At 40.2% G+C, this 16,772-nt stretch overlaps 1 protein-coding gene across 1 annotated transcript in view; it reads left to right on the top strand.

Annotated features, from left to right (window-relative positions):
• The window catches only part of EPRS1 (glutamyl-prolyl-tRNA synthetase 1), a 50,599-nt gene that overhangs the window by 4,864 nt on the left and 28,963 nt on the right, over positions 1-16,772 (top strand). The window contains exons 2-10 of the mRNA XM_072410294.1: positions 4,476-4,560; positions 5,692-5,791; positions 11,001-11,157; positions 11,948-12,069; positions 12,375-12,469; positions 13,298-13,424; positions 14,386-14,578; positions 15,948-16,119; positions 16,282-16,515. Coding sequence (XP_072266395.1) covers positions 4,476-4,560; positions 5,692-5,791; positions 11,001-11,157; positions 11,948-12,069; positions 12,375-12,469; positions 13,298-13,424; positions 14,386-14,578; positions 15,948-16,119; positions 16,282-16,515 — 1,285 coding nt within the window. The remainder of the gene's footprint in view (positions 1-4,475; positions 4,561-5,691; positions 5,792-11,000; positions 11,158-11,947; positions 12,070-12,374; positions 12,470-13,297; positions 13,425-14,385; positions 14,579-15,947; positions 16,120-16,281; positions 16,516-16,772) is intronic.

The following is a 16,772-nucleotide window of genomic DNA, read 5'->3' as shown; positions in this document are numbered from 1 at the left end:
ACATCTGGATGTGTATTCCAGCCTCAGAAACCCCCAAGGTGGTGAATGTTCTTCATCGTCTGCCTGTGCGTTGGGTCTAAATCTGAAAAGGGCAACACAGAACGTTTGTAATACATTGGGCCTGATTTATTAAAGCTCTCCAAGACTGAAGAAGGTAGACTATTATGGGAGAACCTGGGTGATCCAGAAAACCTGGAATGGATTTAGTTAAAGATCGAAAACATATTGCCAAATAATAAAAAGACCCATTTCTTGTTGACTAGGTCACCCAGGTTTTTCCATGATTCTCCATCTTCTCCAGTCTTGGAGAACTGTAAACAAATAAGGTCCAATGTACCTGCTGGAAGAAACAATAGCAAAGTGACTGTGATTCTCCAATCTTAATGCCCTATATTGCTTCTTGGTTGAAGGAAGATGATGACATCAACTTGCCGACCATGCAGTTCTGCAGACATTGTGTCGCTGCCCCACCTTCTGCCATTTTTTGTGCTTTATCAGATTTCTACCCCCCCCCATCATGATCTTTTACCATATGTGTGCCCACCTGGGTATTTGTCACTCATCAGCTCCCGATGTAACACTTCGTTTTTTAATTTCATAAGTTGACTTTTTCGAATAAAAGCTGAACCTAAAGTATTTTGATTTTAGTAAATATTTCTAGATCTGTATATAATTTAACCAGAACCTAAACTTATGGAATTAGGCCAGGTCTCTTGTTTCTGATTGGACCTCTGCAATTTTCAACTTGTTCTCTGCAGCTTTTGGGGCTAAATTGGCCATTGCAGACCAGACTTTGGGTGAAACAATGAACTCTGAAATCTGTGTCTCATTTAATATTTATAACTATAACATTGTTCTCCCCAGCCCTTGTTAGCTGGGCGCACCACCCGGCTTTTTTTGAGTGGATATTGAAGAGTTGGGTCACAATAACAATATAGGCAGGCTGCCACCCGCCTATAATTTCTTCTCACCAAACTTAAAGAAATTCTAGGTTGAGCACTGTATAATATAAACACAACGGAAAGGGAGAGAAAACTTTTGCAAAGTGAGAGAAAACACTTCTAGCGGTTGTCCCCGGAACAGGAGTTCCCACTGGAAGATTTCCCTTCTTTTACTGTTTTGGTGGCAACCGAACGTTTTTTGAATTTTTTATCTTCTCTTAACTTCAGTTCCAGCAAAAATGTTGCCAGTGAGAATCGTATAAGGGTCCTATTGAACCCCTGATGTGACTCTGTGCAGATTGCAAACCAGGAGCAGTGAACTGCACCGCAAGTAACCAGGTTTGCATGCGGCTTTGGCCGTGGCGCAAATCTTCAGACTTTTGGGAACTGCGCAGTGATCTGCTGCAACCTCTCCCATTAATTTGAGCTGCGCGTCTGAAATGGCCCCAAAGCTCCTTTTTGACAACTATATTATTCTAAATTAACTGTGTGTGACCCCCATGGATCTACCAACCATCAGAGAACTGCCCCATGGTTGCGTCTTTTAAGTCTCTTAAGTTTAATACCGGACATAAAACTACTTTTTCTCTCGCCAGCAGGACGTCACTTCTACTTTTCTTTTCCTAAGATCGATCTGGGTTGATTAATGGATGGAGCAATGCATAATGCAACACGGCTTACAGTCCTAAAATAAAGCCAAACAGCCATTTGGAAGGAAGCTAATGGGCTCGGTAATGGTTCTGTCTCTTCTGCTTCATGGTGATTCAGCCGCTTCTCTCCATTACGGATGCACATTAGGGTGTTTCATACAAAGCAATCTTTACTGGTATTGGTATTTGGATCATGCAGAAAATGTCACAAAACCTGCTGTTACCACCAATTTGCTGTCAGCATTTGCGAGAAAATTATGGCCTATTAATATACAGTTTATATAGTGCCGACATATTACACAGCGCTGTACAAAGTCCATAGTCATGTCACTAGCTCTCTCAAAGGAGCTCACAATCTAATGTCCCTACCATAATCCTAAGTCTTTAATACAGTCTAAGGTCAATTTGGGGGAAGCCAATTAACATTACTGCATGTTTTTGGAATGTGGGAGGAAACCCACACAAACACGGGGAGATCGTGCAAACTCCATGCAGATAATGTCCTGGCCAAGTTTCAAACCTGGGACCTAGCGCTGCAAAGGCCAGAGGGCTAACTATGGATGGATTCTTCCCTACTTTGATCTTTCGCTTCTGTAGTCGCAAAGAATGCGGGGAACATTTTGTATACTATTTACCAGTTATATTCAGAATCTACAAAAAAATCGTTTTTTTTTTTTTTTTTTTTGCATGTTTGTATTATCAACCTATTTTTTATCTTCATCTCTTGGAAAGATTGTCCATTTCGTCCTGTCCAAGTTTTTTATATACCTATATTCCTTCTGGAGATTCAAAATGTTTTCCCCTGTATTCTTCATAGGTTGTAATGGTTTAATACTTTTATTTTCCATGGGGCCTTAAAGAAGAACTATACTCTAAACACAAAAAACACAGTTACCTTCAATCCTGCAGGGCAAGGCCGATCACTCCGAAGGTGTCTGGCATCTGGTCCCGTGTCATCCTGGCAACCGCCCCGGAGCCCGCGCTTCAGGCGCCGCCATTTAGTCTTTTCTTCTGGGTTCTTCATCCTACGTCACTCGACCCAGGCGCGAAATCGCGTGACGTAGGATGAAAAAAAATTTGCCGATCTCGCTGCGCATGTGTGAGATTTGCAAATTTTGCTGTTTGACCAAAAAGGCTCCTTCTACGCATGCCCGAGATGCTTAAGCATGCATAGAAGGAGCGCCCAAGAGCCTCCCGGGATGGCTGACGTAGGTATTCATTCTCGACTTCCTAGGCGGGCGAGAATTAGGGGGTGGTGCTGCACCCTTTTTTTTTTGTTTTTTAAAAAGGGTGTTGCACCTTAAAAAACAAGAAAAAACCCTGAATTTTTACCCTACATAAAAGAGTTCTCTACCCTTTTATGTAAAGTGGAAATTCTGAGTATTGGTATGCTTTAAGCTGAAGAAGTGTGTATGGATGAAATTGTTGCTGCTGATAAAAATTAGTGGTCATTTATGCTCCTACCAACATGGCTTAGGCTACATACACATACCAGATGCATCTCGTCTGATTCGGACGAGAAGCTGCCGTGTGTACAGGCCTCATCGTCCTCTGACAGCAGGTAGCAGTGAATGATACTGTGCCACCCTCTGTCACCCCCATTCACTCTCCATGGGGCTGATGCAAGCTAGGTTCACTAGTATAAGAAAGGGTTAACTGCACCGCAACTTCATTGTCAACCTTGAGGATAAACTAAATAGTGCAAACAATAGTGCATGTGTTTGACACCAATGTTTAATTTCTTACTTTCTGACTGGTTCGATTCTATTTATATTTTGGTGATGAATTTGAATGAATTTGAACATTTTGCAATGCAACTAACTTTTCTTAGAAGGAAAACTGTTTGTTTTTACTAATTATATATTATTATACTCTATTCATTTTTATTTGTGTACTAATCCTGGGTGTGTGCAATAACTGGATTCCCTTGACCCATTAATCAGCACTTGCACTGGTAGAACCTGTTATGTAGATAGAAGTTAGTAGCTCAATTGGTACAACTTAAATGTAATGGTAACCAATACCACTGTTGGAATGCTTTGGCATCAAATTCAAAATATTAAATTATTAAAATAAGTAATTAAATGGTTTAGATGAAAAAAATAGTAATGCTTATTAATATTAAACAGTGTGCCATGTGGGAGGTGTGCCTATAGTCAGTTTTAGCAAAGATCAGGTTATACCCACCAATGTAATGTGAGTGCTGAAGAGGAGGCGGCAGGTGTACAGCTTATTATTATTACACAGGATTTAAATAGTGCCGACATATTATGCAGCGCTGTACATTAAATAGGGGTTGCAAATGACAGACAGATACAGACAGTGACACAGGAGGAGAGGACATTCCCCCGAAGAGCTTACAATCTGGGGGGGGGGGGTATCACACAATAGGAGAGGGGATATGCAATGGGGGGTAAGTAGTGAGTATTGATGGCATGTTTGAATTAAATAACTTTCAAATTCTATATCCAAAATCTATCTTTGGATAATGTAAAGAATTAAGTGTTCTTCCCAGGCCCTTTTAGTTGGGTGCACCACCCGGCACTTCTCACTAACCACCTGGCTAGTTACTGAAAAGTTCTGCCACCTTTACACATTGGAATTCCTTATTGGATGATTTCTATATTCCTTTCTTGGCGATGTGTAATCCTTTGGATCTCTCCTCACATTATCAATAAACCTCATAAGCTGTTTGAACACTTCCACATTCCATCCAAACCCAAAAATATTGGTTTGGTTTAATGTAAAGTACCGGGGATATGTTTGGACTTTATATATCACACAAATATACTGTAGGATTACAAAAACAAATGCACCAACAAAGTGATATCATTGCATTTTTTTTTGCTATAGATGTTTTTGTAATACTGATTTCTTCTTGCAGCTGTACTATGGATTGTGGACCATCTCAAAGGCAAAGTAGAGATCCAAGTGGAGAATGGGAAGGAGACCATCCTGCGAGAGTCAGCGTGAGTAAAGTATACACTAAAGTTTTCCCTGTTGGTTTTATTGATCTAAATGGTGATAATGGTGGCCACTACTTGTTCTGCAAACCTGTTGTATGCCTGCTAAAAGCTTGTTTGTACTCCATGGTGAGCATTCTCTGTGGCATCTTGTGGGGGTGAATGTAGCAGTTGTATATATTTATACCATCCCTGTTTGTAGAATGCTTGGCATGCATTGGTCTAGAAGCCAATGGTGGATGAGATTCACTTTTCTGGGCATTCTTAAATCAGGGCATATTCAACCCTACCTCAGGATTGAGCGAGCATGCAAGGCTGGCACCTTGCAGGCTGTTCATTTGACTTGCTCACGCACTCCACAGAACTGGTTCCTAAAGAAGCAGCGTCTGCAGATTTGACCACTCACTGCCGCTCCATTCACTTCCTATTGGGCTGCCGTCACAAAGAATCTCCCGGTAGGGGTTCCCCCGAGGCTGCGGTAACAGTGCTGCAACCTCATGGCAATATCCCCATAGCCTTAGATTTTAGGAGGGCTCCCACAGCAGTAACCTACAGCAGTTTCAGCCTCTGCCTTATAGGTTTCCCATAATAAAGGTACCATATATAACCTGGACAATTGTACACTTTCAACAAAGCCCAAGTTCAGGCTATTTTTAAATGTCTTTTAAGTAATTGTCCTTTAAGAACATGTGCTTTTACATGATCCAAAGCTGGCTGGAAATGGTTGGAATCAATAAAAATTGTCTATGAAACCAACCAGCATAACTTGATTCGGATCCTTCATGTAAAATAAGAGATATTCTACCTGCAAAGATGCATTCACCGGGTGATAGATGGTCAGTGAATCTCTTCTTTTAGTTTCTATATCCGCATGCTGAGATTTCAGCTCTGTCCACACTACCTTAAACAGAGGTTGCAGTCTAAATGATTTCATTATTTTACATAATTGCTAATTGGACATTTCGGGGTCTAGATGGTTCCTAATGGAAAATGTGGTGGGGGTATCTTGCTGCTGGCGCCCACATATATATATTATATATAAAATAACAGCCCCCTCATTAAACTTTCCTGCAGTTACTGTAATAATATTTTGGGTAGTATTGGCCTTTAATAATCTTTGTTTTTTTTCACTTGCAGAGGGGTAACTTTCAATGACGTGAACTCCATTATCCGGTACCTGGCTCGACTGGCTCCAGAAGCTGGACTGTACGGCTCAAATCTGATGGAGCAGACAGAGGTATGAGCAATGGTTACATGTCTGCATGTTACAGGCCATGTTTTGGGAGGTATATGTGTGTATATGTCTATTTTGTTTCATGAAACATTGAGCAGAAAAAAAAAAGTAGTTATCCAAAAGAAGCAGGAGGTGAACCGTAAAATCTGATGGGCTGGCTGAGGTTGAGAAGTGAAATCATTTGTTTAAAGTGACCCTGTAATGTCTCTAAACATGCCAAGATGACAACCTGTGCAATAGAAGAGGAAGTATAAATATTTATTTGATGGCCCCTTTCTCTTCGCCGCCTCTCTTCTGTCCCAACACTGCAGCCTTGGTCAGGGTCCTCCGCATTGATACTCCAAGGTGTTGGATGACTGTGGCCCCCACTATGTTGTTCCTTCCTATGGATTCTACATTAGTTCATGTCACAGCAATAACATAGAGGTCAGGGGATCCAACTACAGCATGCAGCAGAAGACACAGCCATATGGGATATTTATCTCAATGCAATGCAGGCTGATCATGGCCAGTTGGAGGGGTGGGCAGAGTGCTATAAATAACATAACTAAAAACGTCACAGCACCCTGTCTCATATAATGATCGGCCTCCGATTGAAAACCAGAAAACTAAAAATGAAAGGGCCAGTGACAGGCGGGGAATAAAGTTCTAGATGATGCTGAGGATTTCTCCATCCAACCTCAAATAGGAAGCTCACAGCGTGCAGTGAAATCAAATTAGACAATACAATAGAGGAGCCGGTACAAGATTGAATTGTGCAGCACTGAACGTAAAGCTGGAGGTCAGACTTAACAAAAATTCCATGAGAAAATTCTCATAAAGCAGGATTGCAGTGATCACTCGTGCATCTTTGTAAACCGACCCGCAGTTTGTATTTTTAAAGCAGAAACTATTAAAGAATAAATCCTTTTTTTTTTATTTTTTTATGCTGAGTATATTTACTCCTTTAAGACACAAGTGGGCATAGGAGAAAACTTTGTAAAGTAACTTTCAATTTTAGTTCAAATTACCAATGATTGCTTCCATCTAGAATTGATTCCCCAGGAATACAATATTTAGTTTTATGATTTACTCAATAATAATTTTACTAGTCTCTCTGAGGAAAACACAAATGAGGGAAGGGGTGAAAAGTAATCTCAGGAGTAGGGTTTTGTCAGTGTGATACTGATAAAAAAAATCTATAAAATCAGGAGGAGAAAAATCACATACACCCTCTAAGAAATGGTATGGAGTATACATAACGTTTGTTCCTTTCCTCACTGATAACACTAGTTGGTGTGGAGAAGGGTCTAATGCTGTTTTCATGCTCTAATCTTATCTTGCTTTGTATACATGATCACCGAAAAAAGAATTAGTCTGATTTAAACTCTTGCGAATGGCATTTCTGAATTAGAAATAAATTGACGAAAGCTCCTTCAATCTGTCCTTCTGATGAAGCCAAGGGGTGAAACGCGTCAAGAACGGAGATAATCAGAATGTGTATAATATAAAAAGTTTATTGAATTAGTGTTAAGTTGAACTATATTAAATAGGTCGACATAAGTAAGAATTTTTTTTATGCGATTTGAAATGAAATTTCATATGGTTTTAGAAAATGTTTAGAAAGTGTTAAAATTATTAAGTAAGCACGCAAATAATCCCCATACCAAATGTTTTTTGAATTTGTGAATATTAAACACTTCCCACCACTCCATGGCCCTTCTTTATGAAAGTTCTCCAAGGCTGGAGAGAATACACTTTCAGAAGTGAACCTGGGTGATCCAGCAAACCTGGATTGGATCTGGTCCGGGATTCAAAACATTTGCTAGCAAATGATTTTTAAAAATCCATTCCATGTTTTCTGGATCACCCAGCTTCACTTCTGAAAGTGTATTCTCTGCAGCCTTGGAGAATATAAATAAATCGGGGCCATATTTCCCCTCCTATTGTGTGAGACTTCCCCCACCTTCTAGATTGTAAGCTCTTCGGGGCAGGGTCCTCCCCTCCTGTGTCGCTGTCTGTATCTGTCTGTCATTTGCAAACCTTATTCAATGTACAGCTCTGCATAATATGTGGGTGCTATATAAATACTCTTTATTAAAAATAATAATAATATTAATAATAGTAATTAAAAAGAGGATGTGGTAGAAGATTTTACACAACACTCCACAATTTTTATTAAAAAAAGTTTTATAAGTTAAACATTTTGCAGCTATAATGATTATGGAGACGTTTAATATAACTCATATAGTGACAGTAATTGGTTCTGTGTGGGGGAGATCATTGAGCTTTGCAGAGCCATACAGTGCTGAGAATGGTTTGACAGCTCTGTCTTTATTCTTCAGTTTCTACTTTGGGATCTCAGCTGTTCTGCCACGTCTGCTCAGCTGCTGGGAGGCTCCTGGCTGCTTCATCCAGCTCCTCTGTAATGTGATTCTTCTCTCTCTCTTCTTTAGGACGCATTTATAGTGGCAAATCAGTGCACTTTCAATCAATGCGTATTCATTCTTTTTACCTATTTCTATGACATAACCTAACCTGTCATCCTCTACAGATGAATTCTCACCTTGATCCGTCAATTCTATTTTATCTTGACTTCTCTAGAGCTGCCCCCACTCTCTGGAATGGTCTTCCTCCTCCTATTAGGCTTGCTCTTGCTTTCTGCTTATTTAAAAGAGCACTCAAAACCCATTTTTTCAAACTTGCCGACTATCTTTTTCGCTCTCTTAAACCCTCACTACCTTACCCACCACTACATATCTCCCCTCCTATAGTGTGATACTTCTTAGATTGTAAGCTCTTCAGGGCAGGGTCCTCTCCTCCTCTTGTGTCATTGTCTGTAATTTGCAACCCCTATTTAATGTACAGCACTGTGTAATATGTTGGGGGTATATAAATCCTGTTTATTAATAATAATAATCCGTTTACATCCATCTATGCTAGTCTTCACTGTCCTATGAATTGATTCTTTTATGGGGCAGTGTATTGGGATAGGACATGTTTGTAGACAGTCCCATAGAACTGTCTAATAGGGCTGTAATGTGCAAGATTTGCATCAGTGAATGTTAACAAGCAGTAAAAATGGAGCCATTGGATTGAGATAAGCATGCATCTAGGAAGGGCTAAGGAAATGACAAGTTAAGGTCAAAGGAAAGGAGCAAAAGGGATAAGTACACTCAAGAGGAACTAAACTGAAAATAAAAAAATTACACTTACCTTTAATCCCGCAGATCTCTCGATGGCGCTGGTTCTTTCCTCAATTCGGTCCCACATCGCCCTAATATTATTATTACACAGTATTTATATAGCGCCATCATATTACGCAGCGCTGTACAAGGTCCAAAGTCATGTCACTAGCTGTCCCTCAAAGGGGCTCACAATCCAATGTCCCTACCATAGTCATATGCCTTTAATACAGTCCAAGGTCAATTTTGGGAGGAAGCCAATTAACCTAACTGGATGTTTTTTGGATGTGGGAGGAAACCCACGCAAACATGGGAAGAACCTGCAAACTTCATGCAGACAGTGTCCTGGCCGAGATTCCAACCTGGGTCCCAGCGGTGCAAAGGCCATGGTGCTAACCTCTGAGCCACCATCCTGCCCTGGTATTCCTCTTCGCCCGGGCGCGCATGAAGCGCAGGGCGCCTCCGTCTTTAGTGTTCTTCTTGTCTTCCTGCTACGTCACCCAATCTTGTACTGCGCAGGTGTGAGATCAGGTGACATAGCCCGCTCCAAAGAGGAAAAAAAAGAGAGCCGATCCCACTCCACATGCGTGAGACCGGTATCATCTTCCCCTTAGTGGAAAAAATGCCCCTTCTGTGCATTCCCCAGACCGGTCATGCACAGAAGGAGCAGCCAGGGCTTCCCGGAATGCGTGATGTAGGTATCCCTGGAGACTTTGCGTTGCAATCAATACTGGGGCGGTGTTGCACCCTTTTTGTTTTTTTATTAAAAAAAAGGGTGTTGCACGTAAGAAATAAAAAAATACCATTTTTCCTTTACATATAGGAGTTGTCTACCCTTTTATGTAAAGTGAAAATGTTGAGTTTAGGTCCGCTTTAAGAAGAAATAGTTTGCACTTGAACATTTGAATGCTCAGGCTTAGAGGGACACTGGTATCTTACCCATGACAATGTCTTTGTAATTTTTACCTCCATTCCTCACCCCTGAACCTGTAATTTGCCTGCTGCTCTTATTTCAGTCAGTGCCAGTGGCAATACTTGGGAGAAAGGGAAGAGTTCATACAAGCAGATAATGCATTATGCATTTCATGCAAACATCCGGTTAATCAGGGTGTTTTTATGATCATGCACATTTGCATGAAATGCGTTAGATTTCTGTTTGCATGTACTGTAAGAAAAAAAAAAAAAAATAGGTCGGATTTTGCTGTCATTTTTTCAAAAGTATATTATATGGTACTGATATTGATTCCGGCAGTTTGTAATGAATTCATGCAAATTAAAAGTAGGAATATAATATGATTTTTGCTGGTTTATTGTATTTCACCAACAATGACTTTCTTAATGCAGCTGTAGGTAAATTTAGTCAAATTACCGTATACCCCGGGCTGTCTCTTCCTAGTCCAAACTTGTGCGTCTAGATGTGTTGTTGGCTGAATGAAAGAATAATCCCTTTGTTGATCTATTGGGTATCCTACAGCTCTCACTGGTGATGCTAAATGCTTACCTTGTAGTTTGTTCGAAGGTGGAGATCATTTTTTGTTTAATATTCAACGGGAGAGTGGCAATGTAAGATCCCACACCTCAAACAATGTAGTGACACAAGTTACTTTAACCAAAAACGCCTCCATCCATGAAAGACGTACCATAGCTTTTCCCGAAACAAAGCAAGTTATGGGCAGCACAGGTAAGGGCTCTGGCCTTTGCAGCGCCAGGTCCCAGGTTCAAATCTTGTCCAGGACACTATCTGCATGTGTTTGTGTAAAAACATGCAGTAAGGTTAATTGGCTCCCCCCCAAAAAAAATTGTTCTTAGACTGTGATAATGACATATGACTATGGTAAGGACATTAGATTCTGAGCTCCTTTGAGGGACAGCTAGTGACATGACTATGGACTTTGTACAGTGCTGCGTAATATGATGGCGCTATATAAATACTGGATAATATTAAAGAGTAGGTGGATTAGGAAGCAATATATTTATAATATAAATCTGATATAAAAAGTTAAATATTAGTATATTTATACCAATATTTTTTTTTTTTTTTTTTAAAGGTCAACCACTGGATGGAATTCAGTCAGACCCGGCTGCAAGACAAATCCAGCTTCCCTGTGGCCCTGCAGGAACTGAACAACTGCCTCTCCCTCCGGACTTATTTAGTAGGGGACTCCCTGACACTCGCTGACATCAGTGTCTATTCCGCTTTGGCAGGTATACTTTAATATGGATAAGGTAACGGGGACTAAAATATCCAATGTGCTTTTCCTATATTGGAAATGGAAACCAATGAATAGGCAACAACCAAAGACTTAAGCAAAAGAATTGGGCTGATGGTACACTGGCAACAGTTTGCCAGCAAAAGAATTTAGTTTTACAGGATGTGGAAATGCTCGTCCTGTTCTCATTCATTGCTCCCTTGTTGGCCAGATGAGTAAGTTGTAGCCCCATTTTCTGGTTGAGATTTTGTAATGTTTCTTGCATCACATAGAATCAAGTATTTTCTGTTAATTTCGTACTAATTGGCCCTGATTTATTAAAGCTCTCCAAGGCTGGAGAGGATACACTTTTATCAGTGAAGTTGGGTGATCCAGGAAACTTGGAATTGATTTGCTTTTTGCAAGCAAATGTTTTGGATCCTGAACCAGATCAATTCCAGGTTTGCTGGATCACCCAGCTTCACTGATAAAAGTGTATCCTCTCCAGCCTTGGAGAGCTTTAATAAATCAGGCCCAGTTTGCTAGAACCACCAGTGTGTGCTCTACACATGCATCTTGTTGTGTTGAGCCATGTGCTGATCCAGTTTTGCTCCCTGCCTGACATTGTGTATTGCATGACTAGCAGTTTAGAAGTCTGGAGCTGGATTGCCTTTGCACTTGAGCATTCTGAGAATCCAAACTAAACCCGCACGACCAAAATCAATCATTACATCCCTAATACACTGTTCTATTGATTATTTCTACTATAGCTGTCTCACTCGCCGTGTTTTTTTTATTTCTTGAAGTCAGCAGCCTATGGCAGGCAGAGTTGAAACAGAACAAAGGTGCTGTCAATGTCAGACGATGGTATTCATTCCTGGAGCCCAGCGTTCCTTTCCGAGGCGAACTAAGTGTCAGCATGCCTGCGGTAAGTTAATTAATAAAGAATAAATCCACTGCTTCTGCTTCCTGACAAGCTTTGTTGGTTCTCCTTCCTTGCAGAGATTTGAGAACTGGTTGGGTCATGTTTATGCATTCTTAAACTGATGCCTTATTTCACTATATATCAATATTTGCCTGGTTTTTCAAATAGTCTGGAAGCAAAACGAGCTTTTTAAAAATTATTTTTTTAGTTTTTATTCTAAAGAATATGCACACTACTGTTTTTTTGTCATATGAGAAGACATATTGCTGCTTTAATATATATGTCGCTTTTTTTTAAATTTATTTTAGCCTGCTGAAAAGAAGCAAGATGTTGGAAAGTTTATTGAGCTTCCTGGTGCGGAGATGGGGAAGGTGGTGGTGAGATTCCCCCCTGAGGCCAGTGGGTAAGTTATCTCAGGGTAGCCCCACTGTATGCTCTCCTATTTTTTAATCGGGTGCCATTTTTCTGTCTTCTGGCATTTTCCTTGTTTAGTTAAATCTGTATTCTGGGTGTCATTAAAACATTCTGATCAGTATAGAGCAGTAGCCAATCACCACTGCTCATGTTGTATATAGTGTGTAGAAATGTATAACTAGCTCTGGGTCAATTTACTAATCATTATCATTATTGTCTATAAATGATCTTTTCTCTTTTACTGACTTCTTTTTTATGCACTGTGTCCCTGCTTTATTCAAAGTTCAATGCTAGATAATTTGTGTATAGGTAGAATAACATAAAGGATGGACAAAGCATCCCTCATATTTTATTGTTGAGATTTCTTCTTGATTATATTAGGAAATAAAGAGATCCTAATAGGGTGGAGACAGGAACAAAAGAGTGAATTTTCATTTTCCGCATGTTGTTTTTAAAAGTTATCTTATTGGTCTCCGTGTATGTATTGGAAAGATTGTTTGCTTCTTGTTTTGGTGACATACAGTAAGAGTAGACCTTCCCAGCATGTAAGACCACACAGCAGAAGAATGCTGACAGAGGTTGTAACTCCCATTTTGTCCAAAATAGAGTAAAAACGATTGGCTGGAGTTAGGTTTTAAAACTTGTACCCATTATTTTTTGTGCAAATAGTAACTCTGGGACCAGTACAAAGTCACAATAAAGCAACTCACAAGTCAAATGCAGGCTGAAGTTCAGGTGCTTCTAAGTACATAGAATACTTAGAGTCTATGGAATCACAGTTTTCAACTGAAAGATTTCTCATTTGGCTTTTCTCCAGGTATCTGCATATTGGGCATGCCAAGGCTGCTCTTCTCAACCAGCATTATCAAGTGAACTTTAAAGGGAAACTCATCATGAGATTTGATGACACCAACCCAGAGAAAGAGAAGGAAGACTTTGAGAAGGTAACTTAAAAAATTTCTTTAAAGGGTCTGTCCACAAAATGCTGAGATAGTGAGAGAGGAGTTGTACCCATGTAGGGGCACCATTAGTGATAGCATCTCCCTATTTAATGTACAGCGCTGCGTAATATGTTGGCACTATATAAATCCTGTTTAATAATAATATTAATAATACTAAATATCATTAAAGCACATTATTCTAAAGCCAGCCTAGGTTGTGTATTTGATATTACGACTTCTAAGAAGATGCACTTTACTGGAGTACATAGAATACTAAGTGCTGTCTATTTAACAGGTTCTCTTTTTTTTATTATCTTTAAAGTATATTTTCTATGTTTATAACAAGAAGTACAAAAGGCTTTAAAACAAAAGGCCTCACTGAACTCTGTAGCTGCGGGCACTGTGGATAAGTTCTACTTTAGTTTAGAACAAAAAAAGCTTTGTTACATATTCATTTAGTTGTTGGTTGTGCTTTCACCTTTCAGCAGTAACTGGGCAGCCTTCCAGGCTTGAAACACTTAAAGGTTATGCAGGAAAATGAGAGCAGAGTTCCCAGACCCAATGCATGTACTGTGCAGGAATAATTGCTCCACATGTTCCACAATCCTGTAGCTTCTCAGTGAGCACCTAAGCACATCTAGTTCTGCTCACTGCCTTCTGCATAGAGTACTGTTCTGTTCCTGTCCCAGAGGGGGTATTGTGAATTATGTTTTTCCTAACCTTATTACGTTTGTGCATTGCATGGTAATGGAGAGCCTGTCACATGGGATCATTTAACTGGCAAGGTGCCTGCTTCTTTTCCACCTGTCCTTGCAGTAATGTTCTGCTTTGAGGAATTTCTCTGCCAAGTCCCTGGATCTTGGCTTTCATGCTCTTTTCAAACCTAATAAAATAGTCTGTCATAGTTCCTCTTGTAGTCAGCAGTTTTTTTCATTTGTTGAAAATGTCATTATTTTCTGCTCAGGTCATCCTGGAAGATGTCTCCATGCTGCAGATTAAGCCGGACCAGTTCACATACACTTCTGACCACTTTGAGAGAATCATGCAGTATGCAGAGAAACTCATAAAGGAAGGGAAGGCCTATGTGGATGACACTCCTGCTGAACAGATGAAAGCAGAGCGTGAACAGAGGATAGAGTCCAAGCATAGGAGTAACTGTAAGCCAGGAAGACATTATGGATCACATAATAAATGAAGTCCAGGCAGATATAAAATGTTACACATTTATGCAGCACTGTAATTATTATTATGTCATAAGTTCATTTAATAACCTAAATGTTGTACAAGTACCTAAATTTGACTCTGCAGTAGCCTCTTGCAATATAGCAGAGCGCACACTGTGAGTTGTGGTGCACTGCTCATTAACTAACAAGGAACATGTTGAAACGAGGAGAGGAAAGACTGCAAGGGAGATGATATCTCTGCATACCAGTGGCCAACACATTTGGTTTCCTATCTTAGCTTTGTTCTGAATGTCCACGTAGACAGTATTTGTCAGTTCATGGGTTCATGCGTGGCTGCCTCTGCTTTCCAGCTGGTACTCAAATTGTCACATTCCTGTTTCTTATACAATTTGTCATGCCATATTCTAAATTTAGTAAGTGTATCCACAGGTAAATGGCCACCGTACAATGGATCTATATTAATCCTGTTTTCTATAGTCATTTTCATTTTAAAGAAAAGCTATGCTAAGGGGATTTTTTGGCCTATCTTTGCTGACTTTCGCCAACAAAACAAGTTGTCAGCTATAGGTGTATCCATGACTCATAGTTAGAAGTTTGCAGTACACTGGTTCCAACAAGTTCTAGAAAGGTTTAGAAGTAGAAAGTGCATTGACTCGAAGTGTTGAGCCAATGGTATTGGTCAGCCCTGGGCACAGTTGGGCTACTATATCTTTGAAATGGACAGCAAAGAGGTAAAGGGTAACCCCCCCAATTAAGCAAAGAATTGCTTCTTTATGTGTGTATGCAGCCATCCCTTTGCAGTGGCCTGATATCTTTCCATCTCACTCAGGCCAATAGTTCTGCAATTGATAAAATTCATACCACTTACTGATTGCCACTCCAGCACTGACAGGGCAAGGGGAGTTTGTTGAAATGCCATAGACAGGCCACTGCTTACATACAGCAGCAGCTTTTCCCTGTGTCTGAAGGCCAGATACAGATTTCTTTCAAAAGAATTTAAGTAAAAAAACAAAAAGATCCTTACTAATTACCCGGTACTCTCTGGCTACACCCCAGATTTATTTTCTTTTATAATATATTCTGTTGGGATTTAAAGGAATCTTGTCACCTTTCATCACACTCCCAATCAAGTCAAAGCGTTACTGGTCATCACATGTGCATGCCAAAGATGCTGATTGGCTCCTATTGCTGCCTCTCCCAGCCTGCTTGCAGGATATGATAGAAGTCTGAGTATTAAGACAGATTCAGATACTTACTTGTATGTAAAATATTATTGTATTAAAGCGATGCAATTTCACAAAAACACTACAGTACACTTATTAACGTAAATTTTCACTTTTAGCGGTGGAAAAGAACTGGCAGATGTGGGAGGAAATGAAGAAAGGAACAACGTATGGACAGACCTGCTGTCTGCGGGCTAAGATCGACATGAAGTCCAACAATGGCTGTATGCGAGATCCCACCCTGTTCCGCTGCAAGACCCAGCCTCACCCACGGACAGGAAACAAGTACAAGTAAGTGCAGCAAGACTATTGGCTCGCTGCTTCTAAATCAGGAGACACTCTTTAAACTTTATAGTTTTCTCTTCTCTCCCTTCCTTTCTCAGTAAAAGACCATTTTAGAAAAGTCTCCTCCTCTACTAATTCTAACACAACATACTTCTCTGTCCATTCCAGCATCTATCCCACCTATGACTTTGCCTGTCCCATTGTGGACAGTGTAGAGGGAGTGACGCATGCTCTACGTACAACCGAGTATCACGATCGGGATGAACAGTTTTACTGGATCATCGATGCTTTGGGTATTCGCAAGCCATACATCTGGGAGTACAGTCGTCTGAACCTCAACAACACCGTGCTGTCCAAGAGAAAACTCACTTGGTTTGTCAACGAAGGCCTTGTGGACGGCTGGTATGTTTAAAGTTTAGTCTTGTCTGTGTTCTGGTCTTAACTAGTTCATTGAATGATCACCTCAATAAATAGCTATAGATTTTTGAAAGCTTCAGGCATGCTGTCTCTTGCTGAATTACTGTGTAGAAAGGGTAGGGGAGTCACTGCTTTGTAAATTTCAGGTTGAGCTACAGAGCTATGTATACAGAAAAGCACAAGTACTAGGATGGGTGTCAGAAGGCTCATAGTTTTTACTTGGCCTAATGTCAACTCTTTCA

The sequence above is a fragment of the Pyxicephalus adspersus genome, chromosome 4 (assembly GCF_032062135.1).
Source record: "Pyxicephalus adspersus chromosome 4, UCB_Pads_2.0, whole genome shotgun sequence".
In the NCBI taxonomy this organism is placed as follows: Eukaryota; Metazoa; Chordata; class Amphibia; order Anura; family Pyxicephalidae; genus Pyxicephalus; species Pyxicephalus adspersus.
This window is presented reverse-complemented; position numbering and strand designations above follow the sequence as displayed.